We start from the raw sequence: 16,712 nt of genomic DNA, 5'->3' as shown, positions 1-16,712 counted from the left end.
CGTAGGCGGAATTTGGTAAATCCCCATTCCCTTTGAGTCCCATAGGACTCAATGGTAATGGGGACCATGGAAACACCGGCACCATCTCCTGATGGTGCCGGTGTTTCTACGTCCACCTGCAGGCGGGCGATGTTAAACCCGCAAGGTCAGACCAGGCGGGAATGAACCCTCTGCCTGCAGGACTCGACATCACCCAGTATGGAAACAACGGTGGCGGCGGGGTTAACGCCACCGTTATTTCCATACCGGGTGACTCTTACAAGAGGTACAACTATCAAATTGTCTCACTCCAATATTTTGGTTGTTGGTGATTTTGAAATTTTCTTAGAAGCTGCAAAACATTCCAACCGTTCCATTGTTTTATTTATTTTATTTTACACGTACCTCTCTTCCTACGGATGCCCCATCGCGTTACAACTGTGTATGAAGGAGTCAACAAGAATGCTGCTTGCATTTTAAAATGTCCTAGCTGTTTCAGAAGAGCCATGTTCAAATAGTTTTCAGATTTATGTGCATTCATTTTATACTACTATGTCCCACTGTGTACTGTTTCAAACTTGTTGGAACTGTTGCCATCTCATGGGTGATAATGTAAAGTGCTACATTCATTTGTAAATACCCAATCCTGATATGTCCTGTCTGCCCATCAATGTTTTTTTGTTCACAGCCAGCTTTTGTGAGCTGGAATTTGTTTTTTTTCTGTTTCTTGATCATTCTTTTTTGGGACTCTGGCCCGATCGCTCTAGTATAAGTCGGGGAATTACTTTTATTTTCGCAGTCTGATGCCCATCTTTTTAAGCTAGAAAGATTAAAAATGTCCCACAATTGACTAAGTGTTGAATGCCACTGAAAATAGACTCAGACTATGAGTGGTGTGCAACACAATATGTTCTCAGCATTTGACGTGCACAAGGTTTTCATTACCTGCCATAGGAACACTCATCCCATCAGTTTTTGCCCACATTCTGGGGATTGTTTCTAAACTATAGCCATATTTAGAATTGGAAGAATATTTCACCAATTGCACAACATTGCATCAGCCACTCCAGAGGTTGTGATCAGTTTGAACTGTGACTTGGTTGCAGGCAAGGTAGGGTCTAATCTTCTTGAAGACCCAGACTATGGCAAATTACTCTTGCCCAACTGCTGCCTAAATCCACAGCCTAGAGAAGATCTTAGTATAAAGGTGGTAAAAGCATAGCCTTGCCTCTCGGTTAGAGAGGTGGGGTAAAATCAGGAACAGCCAAAGTGTAGAAGCAAAGGCATTGTCTGAGACTAAGTGCAGAGTCATGATATTACAGTAGGCAGATTTTGGGGTAAATAGATGGGCATAAGAATAATCAACACCCAAGATCATCATTGATTCTACAAGATTGATCAAAGTCAAAGGCTGTGCCTTCCTTTGTGCAGGACTGCAAAATCCACCTTAAGAGTGAGGTTCTAATGGTAACAATGTGGTATTTTAAATGCCTCTAGTTCTTAAAATGCCATCTAATTAAGGTATATAACCTGAGGAGATGGGGCATTACCGGTCAAGAAATGCCCCGTGGTGCCACAAGCCTGACCGGTAATGCCCCCCCCACCCCCACAGGTTATATTGTTATTAGTACCCCGGCACGTTGTACTGGTCTATTTTTCTCAAGTTGAGAAACTGTGTGCTAACCGTTTCTCAACTCGAGAAAAAAAATAGAAAAAAAATGACCGCCATGGATCGGGGAGAAGGGGGACTATAGGTGTCCCTTCTCCCTTTCCATCGCAGCCATTCAGGAGTCAGATACACTGGGAAGGGACAAGGAAGCACAAGGTAAGTGGGGAGGAGGTGTGGGGCATATGTGGAAAGGGGGGTTAGGGGTATGGGGACGCTTGGGTGCAGGGGAGCGCACTTACCAGATTCCCCGCAATGGAAGATGGTGTCCTCCTGCTCTGGGGAGAGTCGGAACAGGATCTATATTGTGTGGTGAAGGCCTCAGGTGCGCCCAAAGTCGCGAAGGCCCTGATTCACCCGGCTAAGGCCTCGATTGAGGGAGTCGTGGCGGCCCTGGAGAAGCCTGCGGAGGCTATCCCAGTGGAGACGACCTCTGGGCCTAGAGTTTCCCTGCCACCGCAGAGGGAATACTCTTTGCAGCCTATCGATAAGACCCCTGTGAAACCCTGGGCTGAGAAAGAGGGGGGGGCCCGGTGGCCATTAGGGACACAGATACCACCTCTGAAGATGAGCTGGCTGGCGTCGCAAAGATCCTGGACAAGAAGTTCGAGGAGGTCCGGTCCTACGGGAGGGATTCCGAAGAGGCGGACAGAGAAAGCGACGACGGTGCCGATGAGGAACCGCGTGCCATGGAGGGGATGGAGGATCCTACTCCCCAACCGTCGCTCCCGTTGCAACCGGTGACACATGCCACAAGACAACTCAGGAGCGATCTTGATGGCTATTCAGGCCTAGTGTACGGAGATAAGGACAAGTTTGCCCTTACCCCCAGCGGACGATCCAGCGTAGCCTGGGCCGTTGGGAAGCCCACCGAGCAAGCAGAGGAGAACTCATCCTCCTCCTCATGTCCAGCCTTTACAGCCTTCACCTCCTTCCCCTCTTCCAAGGAATGAGAAGGGAACGGAGACGGCGACGACGGGGACGGATGACGACGGTGGTGACGACGGAATGGACCTTCCATCACCACCCGCTCAGGCCTCCCCTCCCGACGAAAATTGGCTCCTTCACGCCATGATCGCCAGGGCATCTGAGCTCTTCCAGCTCTGCCCCGAAGAGCAGAAGAAGGAAGGTTTACTCTACCAACGGCGGGAGGCCAAGAGGAAGACTGTCCTCTCAGTCCCGTTACTGGACGACAACTGGGACGAGGGGCTGGTGCTCCTGAAGAACCCGTCCACGGCTCCTGCTAAGAGGGACCGGTATGAGAAGAAGTACCGGCTCCCAGACTCCGCCCCCATGTGCCTCAGGGCACAGCCGTCCCCAGATTCAGTCGTCTCCGCGGTGGCCAAGAAGAAAGCGGCGGGGGCGACGGCTTCAACTTCAACTTCCCCGCCGGACGGTGAGTGGAAGAAACTGGACGCCATGGGACAGCGGGTCATCTCGTCGGCGGCGACGACTATTAAAGCGGCCAATGCCCTCTCGATTGTGGCACGCTACGACAGGGAGCTGTGGTTTAAGATCGCTCCCCTGCTGGACTTCTTCCCGGACGACAAGAAAGAGGGCTGAGGCCCTGGAAATCTTACAGGAAGGCGAGGTGGCTTCGGACCATGTCATTACGGTGGCCACGGACATCGCTGACACCGGTTTTCGCCAGATGGGCAACAGCGTTTGCCTTCACCGGCGCAGCTGGCTCAAGGCCACCGACTTCCGCCAGGACATGCAGACCAGGGTTCTGGACATGCCCTTCGACGAGAACAACCTGTTCGGCAAGACAGTGGACGAGTCACTGCAGGCCATCAAGGCAGACACCGAGACGGCTCGGGCCTTGGGTGGTCTTCAACAACGACGGCCATCCTTTCGGAACTACGGAGGCAAGCAAGGTGCCTCCAAAGGATTTGGCGGCGGTTCCTCGTCGTACCGCCAAGCGGCCTGCTCCTTGCCGCAGGAAGCCTACAGAGGACGCAGCAAGACAGGAGGATCTTGTTGTCGTTGCCAAGGAGGCCAAGGCAGCAAGACCGCAGCCAAGCAGGACTGAACCGGCCGTGGTGTCGGGCCCCCACCCAAGCACCCCAGTGGGAGGCCGACTGGCGAAATTCATCAGCGTGTGGGAGTCCATCTCCACCGACCATTGGGTGCTAGATGCCCTGGCCCGCGGGCACACCCTGGAATTTCAGAGAAGGTGTCTCCGTATACCACCCATGGCCAGGAAGGAAAACCACATCCCACAACTACTTCTGGAGGTACGAGCAATGCTATGGAAGGGAGCCATAGAACTCGTCCCAAAAAGGCTCTGGGGCTCCGGAGTGTACTCGCAGTACTTCGTCGTCCGGAAGCAGACTGGCGGTTGGTGACCCATCCTGGACCTTCGTCGTCTTAACAAGTACACCAAGTCTCAGAAATTCCGGATGGTCACCCTCCAACACGTGCTGGGACAGCTGGAGGGAGGCGATTTCCTATCGTTGATGGACTTGGAGGATGCCTACTTCCACATCCCCATTCTAAAGGGACATTGCAAATTCCTACGATTCGTGGTCCAGGGGCGGCACTACCAGTTCAAAGCCCTTCCCTTTTGGATTGAAGTCGGCGCCCAGGGTATTCACCAAGTGCCTGGCACCAGTGGCGGCGCGGCTGCGCCTGCAGGGGATTCACATCTATCCCTACCTGGATGACTGGCTCATCCGAGCAAAGTCAAGAGAACTCGCCGTCGATCACACAGCAAAGACCGTCCAACTGCTCACGGATCTGGGATTCTCGATCAACTTCGCTAAATCCCACTTTGTACCGTTGCAGGTCGCCCTGTTCCTGGGAGCTAGACTCGACACAGTGGCGCGATTGGCCTCCCCGTCGGAGGAAAGGGCAAGGCCATCCTGGGCAAGGTACAACGGCTGTTGACCATGGAGGTGGACAGGGTGAGGTCCATCAAGTCCCTACTTGGCATGATGTCATCGTGCATCTACCTTGTGCGCCTATGCAGGCTGCGGGTGCAACCAATGCAGGAGTTCCTAGATGCCGGTTGGATGCAAGCGGTGGGCAGTTTCGAGGACAGGATCTCACTGAACAAGACTTTCCGCCAAGCGATCCAGTAGTGGGGCACCCGCGCGCATCTAGCGGCGAGCATGGACTTCCAGACCCCGGCACTTCAGGAAACGGTGACGACGGATGCCTCCCTGGAGGGATGGGGAGCGCACACCGGAGATCTCCACGCAAGAGGCCTTTGGCTCTCGCAGAAGAGAGCTCTGAGCCGTGTTCTGGGCCCTCAGGTCGTTCCTTCTGTCCCTCAAGGGCAAGGTGATAAGGATCTTCACCAACAACACCACCATGATGTTCTACATCCGGAAGCAGGGGGGCACCAGATCCACAGCCCTATCCAAGGAAGCGCAGGATCTGTGGCACTGGCCCGTTGCCCAAGGGATGTCTCTGGTACCCTTCCATCTGGCAGGAATAAAGAACACCATCGCTGACTCACTCAGCAGGGAGCTGCACTCGTGCCACCAGTGGGAGCTGCAGCAGGATCAAGTGGATCTCCTATTCCGATGATGGGGCAATCCCCAGATCGACCTATTTGCGACAGCGACGAACACCAAGTGCCGCAGGTTCGCCAGCAGGTTTTCCCAGCCGGGGAGCATGGGCGATGCCTTCTCATTCCCCTGGGACGGCCTATTCCTCTATGCATTCCCGCCGTTGCCGTTGCTGCTGCGACTCATCAGTCAACTCAGACGGTCCCGGCGCAGGATAATCCTCATCGCACCGGCGTGGCCGAGGCAGATTTGGTTCCCGGACCTTCTGGACATTCCAGCGCCCCCCCCCAGTCAAACTGCCGACGGATGCGGATCTTCTCGCCAGAGAAGGAGGCGCCATCCTCCACCACGACCCGGGTGGCTGAACCTGCAGGCCTGGCTCCTGCAGCACTAGAGTTCAGAGGGTACGATATTCCGGTGGACTGCAAGGAGGTGCTTGCAAAGGCCAGGGCGTCCTTGACTCTCAAGTGCTATGGACACAAATGGAAGAGGTTCTCTGTCTGGTGCCGTGCACAGAAGATTAACCCTCTGCGGATTACGGCCCCTCAAGTGCTGCCGTACTTGCTATCGCTGGCCAAGGCGGGGCTGGTGCATGCCACCATCAAGATCTATTTGGTGGCTATCTCCCGCTACACCAGAACTCCGGGGCGCTCATCGCTATGGTCCCATCGCCTGGTGAAGGAGTTCATGAATGTACTGCTCCAATCGTTCCCGCCGGTGAAGGCCCCGGCCCTGGCATGGGAGCTCAACGTGGTGCTGACCAGGCTCCAGGGGCCGCCATTCGAGCCGCTGCATTCAGCACTGTTGAAGTTCCTGTTGTGGAAGACAGCGTTTCTTGTGGCCATCACCTCCGCACGATGAGTGGGAGAGTTCCAGGCCCTCTCCTGTAAACCTCCATACCTGAAATTCCACGAGACGGGGGTGGTGCTGAGGGCGCACCCCTCCTTCATGCCCAAGGTTCCGTCGGACTTCCATCTCAATTAGCCCTTGGTGTTACCTGTGTTCTTCCCGTCGCCTTTGTCGCTGGCTGAGAGGACTTTGCACTCGCTGGATGTAGCTAGAGCGCTGAAGTTCTACGTGGACCGCACGAAGAGCCTTCGGAAGACATCACAACTGTTTGTGAACTTTGGACCTGTGAACCAAGGGAAGGCCCTCTCGAAGGCTTCCTTTTTCAGATGGCTCTCCGGCTGCATCATGCACTGTCATTGAGCCCATTCGACCAGAGCGATCGCTGCTACCACTGCGTTCTTGTCTGGTGTGCCCCTGCCGGACATCTGCAGGGCTGCTACATGGAGGTCGATGCACACCTTCACGAGATTCTACTGCGTCGACCAGGTTTCCAGGGAGGAGTCCAGGGTCGGCCAGGCAGTGCTGCGCAACCTGTTCGCCTGAAGGTGGGCCTCGTGAGGAGGTAAGAGTTGCTTAATTTTGAGTTGATGAAATGCTTAATGTTGAGCCTTGCCACCTCCCATGGTTGTGCATGTGTGTACTGCTGTGTATTCTTGTATTCATGAGCATGTGACTCCATTCCAGACCCCATGATGGAGAAGGAACAAGTTACTTACCTGTAACTGTTGTTCTCCAGCATGGGTCTGGCATGGATTCACATGCGAACCCTCCCTCCTACCCCTCTGCGGCTCTTCTCTTGGTCCTACTGCCACTTTACGTGCTACCATATCTGAAGATGGCTGCCAGAGGAGGGGCTTAGGTAGAGGGCAGTCATTGGCTGCGGGCAGTATGACCCAGAGACCAGTGATTGGTTGCTAGTAGAAAGACAGTTCAGAAACGAAACTGAAACTGATTTTTTCTTTAACGAGGATTCCCAGCCTGACAGGGAATATTCATGAGCATGTGAATCCATGCCAGACCCAGGCTGGAGAACAACAGTTACAGGTAAGTAACTTGTTCCTTACATCACTTTTATAATTCAGGTCATATGGTTTGCCATCCCTATCAAACAACGAATAACTATTAGTTCAGCATTGCTGGCAAGCTCTCACGGAACATCTCCCTATAGTTTGCCAGAGGTCAGGACACAGACCCCTATGGCCAACCAGGCACTTAAAGTCGGTGTCTAATAACTATGCCGGCTTCATATCAGCTAAGGGTATGCGACTTATGAGGGAAGATGGCGTCATCATTGTGGCTTCTTTACATCTAGAACTCATTCCCACAGTGTCTTTGCCCAGAAACTGACAGCTTGAAATTCAGACAAGATTTAAGTTCTTACCTGCACCATTGGCACACATACATCCTACACTTTATCCTCTGCACACTTCCTTTTCTCTCCTCTTCTCTTTTCATTGTCCCATTGCCTCCTGGAGTGACCAGATTGTGACTTTTACCGCTATATACAAAGAAGCACATAAATGAGGTAACATGATAAAGAAGCGCCTTTAACTTTATACCACAAAACCTGTACAAGAACATGGACAAACTATGCTTTTTACTATAGCTGTTTGGCTGTACGGGTACAAGGCAGGTACAAAAGCAGAGGGCATAAGATCTAAACCTTTGAAATCATGTCCTTTCCATTTCCAGCCTCCGGATCTTATCAAGACCTAATGTTGTCTGTTAAATTAATTTGGCTACCTACAATTTTCGCAGCAGTTTTTCTGTGCGCAGTAAGAAACCTAATAACATAAGACATAATATTAGTATTTTCGCCCCTCTGAGAAACTCATCATTTGTTTGTTGGCGTTTTGAAACACAATTCTGTTGTATAAAGCCCCTTAGAAATGCTCAATAAAATGAAATGGATACCAGAGAAAAAGGTGCTGATTATACTCCTGTTTAATTTCTGCGGGTGGTTCACATGAATTGTTCTGGGCGCTGCACACTAAGACTGTTGTGTTAAATTGCATTTAGTGTTATTTTGCCTCAGTGGGGCTACCATATTGCAGATGGTAGTGATGAATTGCCCTGGGTGTCGGGTTTGCCTTGAATAGTCAGGATTCATATAAAAACCTGCAGTAGCGCAACTACTTAAGCAATATTACCCAAGCAGGGGGACATTACCGGGCCACCTTATGGCCCGGGCCACTTAGTAGCTCAAGTGAAGCAAGGGCTTTAACTATAGCCTGGGGAATTACCTGCCCCGGTAATGCCCCCTGCTCCCCTGCAAGGGTAATATTACTATTAGTACCCTGGCACGTAATATCGGGGTACTAATAGTATTTTTTTTGTAAGGTTGAGAAACAACATGTTCGCCGTGTCTCACACAAAAAGCCTACAAAATAAGTTGGCTGCCTTGATCAGGGAGAATGGAACTACACGTAGTCCCTTCTCCTTTTCCTCGGTGGCTATTCGCGCTTCAGGATGTGCCGGGAACGCTACTTTTCCCGGCACAGGAGAGTGAGAAGGCAGCAGCAGGTAAGTGGGGCAGTGGGATGGTGGGTTTAAACATGTGGAAAAGGGGTGTGGGGGATAGGGACTTGAGGCGCAGGGGACCACTTATCTGTTAGCCGGCGGGGAAAGATGGTGGCCTCCAGCTCTGAGGAGACTCTGAGCACCATTCTGAGCCTCCTCATTGGCTCTGAGGCCATAGCCACCCCCTCTGGCTGGGTACTAATTGCAAACCTTTGCTATGTATAATTAATGGCGAATACAGCCTAGTTTTTCTTCTAGAGGCAATGGAACACAATGCCCCTTTGCAACAAGCATAGATGAATATACTATAAGCCCGGAATTATCCGAGCAACCTCAGCCTAACTAGTTCACATACATATATCTCTGACCTGTACAAAGACCAGTGGTACGGGCAGTGAGGGAAGACAGTCATCTTAAGTTCCCTTCATCTAAATTTATCTGCGAAGACTGACCTTCACTGGATGATAATTGGCTCTTGATGTGCTGTGGAGACGTCTACTTCAGTCAGTCGCCCTAATTGTGGTGAGGGGGCAATTATCTCCAGGAGACGCTCTTCCCACTGCCCACAAACACTCACGTAACACCTACATAAATGAGACCCATTTAGCACTGGCTTTGGCAAAAGAAACATAAACAATGTGGCAGGAAGCGTGCATGGATAAACCAGGTCCTTGACAATTTAAGTGAAGGTGAAATTATATAGCTTTGTAGAGTCATGAAGTATTTCTGCATTTTGGGTACGGTCGAAGAGTCATGTTTTGCTTTTTTACTATCTCTGAAGCTTTAAGGCAAAGTATTCTGGGACCTCGAATGCCACTGTTCTAGCGAATGCTCTTGAGCAACTCCTCATACTTTAGTATTCGCAGTGAATCACTGCCTTGGCGTGCCATGTGAATGTTGCTCCCACTTGATCGTAAAGGATTAATTCTTGTTTCTTACGATTTCAGGCTGTTTGCCGGAGTTGCCACTTTTCCTGAGCGAATCATTGGAGGTCCTGTTCTTCAACCATAACCAGTTGGATGCTGTCCCACTGTCAGTTTGTCAGATGAAAAATCTGACTGAGCTTTATCTTGGAAAGTAAGTGGAGTGCTGGCTGAGTAGTGATGTCGTAGTGAACCAAGTACCAAGTCTGATAGGGCTCTACTTTCATACACATTCAAGGGGACATGCACCCCCTGACTAATCGTACTCTGATATTGCGGGTGATCACTCTGAGAGCAAAGATACAGGGCGTGGGCCATACTCTAGTGTTGCAGAAGGTTGCTATGAAAGGCCACCCTAAGGGAATTGATAGTAATGACAGAAAAATATGAATTGCAAAATAACAAGGCCAACAGCTCTGCTTTATTTTTATTGCATTTTTTTTCCTTGTTTTCCTTTTTTTTTTTTTACAATAAATAGTGAGTTGAGTTAAGGAATATATTAAGTTGGGGAATGTGGGGGTGGATTGCAAGGGTTCCCCCCACTCCCCGCATACAATTTCAAACAAATTTGCCAAGAAAATGGTGCAATTGGAGGAAAATAATTTGCTGTTCGCAACCTCATTGTTTTTGTAACGTTATTTCAACATAGATCCAAATTGACACACACAGACATGCACATGAAAGTGCCATGGAAGAATTCAAAGCCTGACAACTTTAAGGAAACAAGCCACAGTGTGGTGTAGATGGACGCCGCACAGCAGGACTCTAGAACTAGTCCCATTGGGAAGTTCACTCTGGGCAGATTAATATAATATATTCATGATCCATGCAGTCGTCAACGCCATGGGGACATTCAAATATTGAACTTTGTCTTTGATAAACACCCCCTAACATAATGTAACAGTCCAATCACTTGTAAGTGGCAACATTAGATTATCAAAGTAATCTGATGTATTATGACCTTGAATGCGCCAGATTATGACATTTAATTCTGAGAAAGAAAACCTAGATATTATTTAAATAATGTTTTAGAATCAGGAACTAAAGAGCAAAGTATGGAATCACTTGCAAAACCGATGCTGTCCTTAAAACTCTATGGGCCACATTACGACCCAGGCGCTAAGTGGTTAACGGCGCCGTAAAAGGCTGCGGCGCCGTTAACAACTTAGCGCCTTACTATGAGGTCCCTTTGCGGGACCCGACCTGAACGGCTGGTCTGGACCAGCCGTTAAAGTAGGGACCCGCAAAGGGACCTCGCAGGCAATTACGGTAGCGAAATTTGCGGTACCGTAATTGCTGCCTTCCCCATTCCCATTGAGCCCTATGGGGCAAAAATGGGAATGGGGAAGGGCCATGGGGGAATGGGGAAATACCGCCCCGCCAACCTTGGAATGGGGCGGTATTTCCCCATTTCACCATGGCGGACACGTTACAACACCGGCACCAACCATGGTGCTAATAGCGCCATGGTTTAGCGTCGGTGTTGTAATGAGGGCCTATGGCTAATTCATGTGTCTGGGCTGCTTGATAACGCCTTAAGAAGCAGCACTTCAAGAAGAGACATAGAGGAAAACCAAACGAGCACTGCAAGGAAATGCTACCCAGAGAAATACCCAGTGGTTAAGAAGCATTGGTGGAAGCTTTGCAATCCATTGCTGCTGGTTTTATTTTGGGAGAGGCCCAAAAGTCTTTTATTAGCCAGATATTGTGGCGAGTCAGAAGAAGGGTGCAAACACTCTGAGGACATGTGTCACAATATTTTATTAAAATAACTCTATAAGGCCTAACTTTCCATATCACTATGGGTGGTCCTGGCCTATGTTACTGAGGTGCTTGTTAGTCAGTTGTGAATGCCCAAAGAAATAAGTCAGCTGTCCAAAACTACCCTAACAGATCCTACTGCTATGAAAACGAACTTAGGTGAGGAGAATAACTCCCCTCTCCTGAGGCTACTTCTAGTACCAATCTGTAGGGTTCTTCCTTAATAGATAAGCTTCAAATAGTCTCTCGTGATTTTTTGAATTTGTCTCTGTAACTCTTCATATGGACCATTGACTTTTCTCTCCTCCTTGGGAATCCCTTTTGGGGATCTATTGTAAAATCTATATTATTGGTTGCTGGTTTCAAGGTGTCCTTGGGAATTATTTCCCTTGTAGGCTTTCCCTCCTGGGCATTTACAGTCCAGCCTGTTCTGGTCTGCTTGACTTTGTGCATCGTTCAGTTGAATAGTTCCTCTGGCCTCTGTGGCTCATATTTATGACTCCCTTTTATATAATGTTCTTCTTGCACAAAATATCGATATTTCTTCCCCTTTTCCCAGGGTATTGTTATTCGCTGTCCTTTTCTCTAAGTATTTAGATTTTTTAAAACATTTTTAAATGTTTTATTGGTTAACATAATAACAATTCCTATTTACATCCTTCACAAACTTTCCATATCAATATGACTTCCTCAGTATCAAGCCTCCTATAAGATCTCCCTACTTGGAGTTCAATTAAGATCCCTCAAACAAGTTTTACTCAAAAGTGTCTCAACAAATTTCAGTGCATCAAATGTCCGACCGAATCGATTTGCTGTTAGGATAACCTCCCACAAATGCTCTTCTTCATTAGAGTCATTGGCCTGAATCTGCAGATTCATTTCCTTTTCCCTTATATTATTTAAGGCAGGACATGACAACATCCAATGTGTTATCGTTTGAATTGAGTTCCTTTCCTTGCAGTATCTACAGATAGCCTCTTTCTATGTGAGTTTCTTCCTTCGCAGCAGGACTTCTCCTGTTGCCAAGGTTTTTAACCCAACTCATAGTCGTAGATTTTTAGCAATTCTTTCTTCTGTGTCACAATGTTTTAAGTACATCAATTTCAAGTTTAACTTTGCATTCTGACTTCCACTGAGATGAGTTGTTTGTACAGTATAATAATTCCCTCTGGGCCTCCCGTTCTCCTCGTTACCTTCAACTGTGAAGGTGAACCTCTTTAGGAGCCCAGTTCCTCTGGGACCACCTTTCTTGTCCCACAATTTCAAACTCGCGGGCTTCCTGACTTCGGCTTACTCCGCCTTCTCTCTCTTCGGGTGTTACGCAGCTTGGGACTTTTCCATGCCTGCGTATGCGTTCCTCTCTCTCCAGGTTTCTCGTTGAGTGTTCATTATTTAACATACTTGTGCCAGTGGATTGGGCATCTCGATTTAAAGGGACAGCTTTAGGGAGTTCCTCACAGGAACGGGAGTCCTTGTCCCCTAAGAGGGAGTCTCTCCCAGTGAGGTTCCACTTATCTGTATGCCTATGGAGGGTATTGGAGAGTGGGCTCCCCTCCCTCGTCTCACAGAGGGGGCGCTTCCTTGTGGAGAAGTGACAAATTCCCTCGCTTCGGCACAGGAGTTAGAGGGGGCAGAAGGGAAAAGACTTCCAGTTACACCTGTGCTGAGGCTTCTTTTGAGTCTCGCATCGTCTGCTCTTAAGAGGAGCATTTCCAAATTATCCATTGTGTTTCCAAAAGTTCCAACTACTACATGAGGCATGTTTGGGTCCTGTTCTGCTTTCTAGGGTTTTTTGAACTTCCTGTCTCCGATCTTGCATTATCACATTATAAGTCAGCAGGGAGAAGAGATTCCAATGCCTGACCTACAAAGGAGAAATCGGATCCAAGATTGCAACGGGTAAAGTGATGGCTATTGGAAAGGCACCTACATTTGCTAACAATCACAATATCACCACTGTAGAACTCTTTGGGTTCGTAGTTTGTTTTTGTGGCTATGTGCTTAGTGACATCAATGATTAGAATGTAAACTCTACACAAATATAAAAGGTATAAGATGTAATTTTGTATTCAGGTCCCCCACGGAACGTTTTCGGCAGCTTAATAAACAATAAGCTCTTGCTGTTCTAGAAGAGCAGCATTTCTTAGATTGTATTAATAAGAATTACGGTACGGTAGTATATATTTGATCTGAACATTGGTAGCTCCATTTCGAACATTTCTAAATTTATTAAACAACCCACCCTTGCAACTTCCCATGCCTTACAAATCTTTTGTGTCAATGTTTTTTTATTAAATTTAAAGAAACATACAAAACTTTAACATATAACTCGCGACTAACCTAATACAGAACTTGTGAATAACATAATACAGAATAATAAAGGTGGAAAAGTATGTAGCGTAAACAAGGGTCATACTGACAAACTAAATAACCTACAAAGGGTTAAATTAAGCATACAGCTCATTAAGTCCACCCCAAGAATTTTCGTCTATTGATGTGTTTGGATCGATTCCTCCTCGAAGGCAGCTTACTCACGTGAAAACGATGGGGTTAAATAGAGCTCTTATTGCAGCCAAAAAGCAGATATTGAAGTGTTGGACAAATATAACAAACCCAACTTGTGAAGATTGACCAGGATTTTATCTGTCAGAGAGAAAGTGTCAGATGATATGTTATTTATATGATAGGCTATTTATAACGCGCTTAATACCCAGAGGTTTCTAAGCGCGGACCCGGGGATCGAACCTGTGGTGCTCCGTGTCGTCTTGCTTCCAAGGCGAGCACGTTGCCCCTGAGCTATCCTCCTGAGACTCTTAAGTATCCTCCCGAGACTATCGCAAGAAGGATCACATTGAAGATTATAGAAACCTCTTTTGCGGCTACATCTAAATGTAAATGGCAATAAGAGAACAAGCAGTCTGTAAAGTAACATGTACTTAAGCGACTAAATTACAGCTGTACATAATTACACAAATCTAAGAGAAAAAAAACAGTATTCTGCATAATTGAATCCACCTACTGAAAGGCAGAGCTGGAAGCTAAGCCACTGAAAGGGGTGGGATAGGTGGTCCTGCCATTTTATATCTCCTGTCATCTTCTATAAATGTTAAATGTTAAAGGTATTTGTACCGCGTACCGTCACCAACAAGATTGATCCCCGAGCACTCAGGGGGATCTGCAAACAAGAGGGTGGTGGGTGGTTAGTCAGGTGGAGAGGGGGTAGGAAATTGAGAGCATGGTGTCCTGTTGGAAGTTTCAGTTTGGTTTTCAATGTGCGCCGAGCTTGGGTGCTAATATCGGATCGATGTGAGACCTTGTGTGCTATTGGTGTGGCTTATGTGTTGATGGTTTGCTATTGCGATTTGGTGAAGTGCTTGCCGTTTGCTGTGCAAGAGGGTGGTTGTGTGGATTTTTGGGTGAGATAAGTATGCAGAAGTTTGAGCTATTGGATTAGTGGGTTATTTACAAACCCTGGTTCCCTCTGAGATAGAGGTTACACCTAGATTTAAGAGACCTGTATAGTGGGAGAGAGGCCAAGGTTTCACAATACAGTAGGTTTCACGGTATAATAGGTACGGATAGAATTCACACCTAGATTTGGGAGTCCTGTATAGTGGGAGAGAGGCCAAGGTTTCACAATACAGTAGGTTTCACAGTATAATAGGTAGGGATAGAGTTCACACCCAGATTTGGGAGTCCTGTAAAGTGGGAGAGAGGCCTAGGTTTCACAATACATCAGGTTTCACAGTATAATAGGCAGGGATAGAGTTCACACCTAGATTTGGGAGTCCTGTATAGTGGGAGAGAGGCCAAGGGTTCACAATACAGTAGGTTTCACAGTATAATAGGTAGGGATAGAGTTCACACCCATATTTTGGAGTCCTGTATAGTGGGGGAGAGGCCTAGGTTTCATAATACAGTAGGTTTCACAGTATAATAGGTAGGGATTGAGTTCACTCCTCGATTTGGGAGTCCTGTATAGTGGGAGAGAGGCCATGGTTTCACAATACAGTAGGTTTCACGGTATAATAGGCAGGGATAGAGTTTACACCTAGATTTGGGAGTCCTGTATAGTGGGAGAGAGGCCTAGGTTTCACAATACTGTAGGTTTCACAGTATAATAGGCAGGGATTGAGTTCACACCTAGGTTTGGGAGTCCTGTATAGTGGGAGAGAGGTCTAGGTTTCACAATACAGTAGGATTCACAGTATAATAGGCAGGGATTGAGTTCACACCTAGATTTGGGAGTCCTGTATAGTGGGAGAGAGGCCTAGGTTTCACAATACAGTAGGATTGACAGTACAATAGGCAGGGATTGAGTTCACACCTAGATTTGGGAGACCTGTATAGTGGGAGAGAGGCCTAGGTTTCACAATACAGTAGGATTCACAGTATAATAGGCAGGGATTGAGTTCACACCTAGATTTGGGAGTCCTGTATAGTGGGAGAGAGGCCTAGGTTTCACAGTATAATAGGCAGGGATTGAGTTCACACCTAGGTTTGGGAGTCCTATATAGTGGGAGAGAGGCCTAGGTTTCACAATACAGTAGGATTCACAGTATAATAGGCAGGGATTGAGTTCACACCTAGATTTGGGAGTCCTATATAGCGGGAGAGAGGCCTAGGATTCACAGTATAATAGGCAGGGATAGAGGTTACAAGAGCCTGGGTTTCATATCCACAGGATATCTTTTATTCGATCAATACCTGCTAGAAGGTCTTTCAGGATGATCAGCTATTGCCAGTTTTGCCGCGGCTATTTTCACTTTTGGTATTACCTTAAGTACCAGCAAATCTACCCATAAAGCACCCAAACCCGACACAACAGACATTCACATACAGCACACACCACAGTCATTGGGCCTCCCCTTAAGGATACAATACGCCAGTGCACACAATCAGCCCATCTACAACTAGCACACACACGCGCCAGTTCCGCCTGGTTCTGGACCTATCTTATCCCTCTACTCTCACTAACCAACCCCGCCCTCTTTCTTGCAGAGCCACATGAGCACCTGGAGACTGCCGCTGGGTGGTAGCGGGGCGCGGGATATGTCAACATAACATCACTTTTTAATAAAGTTAGATACCCGTTGATACCCGGTAAAATAAAATATCATCATCCTTGACTTTTCTTCTCTCAATCCCTTTTGGGTAGTGCTTCCCTTGTCACACTGTGTACCTACACATCGTGGTAGGTTAATGCTGCTGTCTCACTGTTCACTTATTGTTGTTCATGGTGTACTGTTATAGTGATACTATTACTATGCGCAGTTACAGGGAATTCTTTTGATGCAGTCTTATTTCTTTATGCTGCTGCTGTTTTATGGGCCCTGCGCAGGTGTATCTTCAACTGCAACAGGTAGCATCGTTGCTGTGAAACATTGCCTGTAATACTTTTACAGGTTTGCAAAGGTAGCGGGCGCCCCTCTCTCGACAGAACAAGGCCTGATAACCTGTTCAGTGGTTATTAACCACTTGAGAGTTCGCAGCCACTGC

General features: G+C 47.9%; 1 protein-coding gene across 3 annotated transcripts in view; it reads left to right on the top strand.

The window, feature by feature from the left end:
- The window catches only part of LRRK1 (leucine rich repeat kinase 1), a 1,071,210-nt gene that overhangs the window by 443,592 nt on the left and 610,906 nt on the right, over nt 1-16,712 (top strand). For all 3 annotated transcript variants that reach the window (XM_069625026.1, XM_069625024.1, XM_069625025.1), the window contains exon 13: nt 9,477-9,606. In XM_069625026.1, coding sequence (XP_069481127.1) covers nt 9,477-9,606 — 130 coding nt within the window. The remainder of the gene's footprint in view (nt 1-9,476; nt 9,607-16,712) is intronic.

This window comes from Ambystoma mexicanum, chromosome 11 (assembly GCF_040938575.1).
Source record: "Ambystoma mexicanum isolate Mex_15411 chromosome 11, UKY_AmexF1_1, whole genome shotgun sequence".
NCBI classification, from domain to species: domain Eukaryota; kingdom Metazoa; phylum Chordata; class Amphibia; order Caudata; family Ambystomatidae; genus Ambystoma; species Ambystoma mexicanum.
The sequence above is the reverse complement of the archived record's forward strand: the minus strand, read 5'-3'. Positions and strand labels throughout refer to the sequence as shown.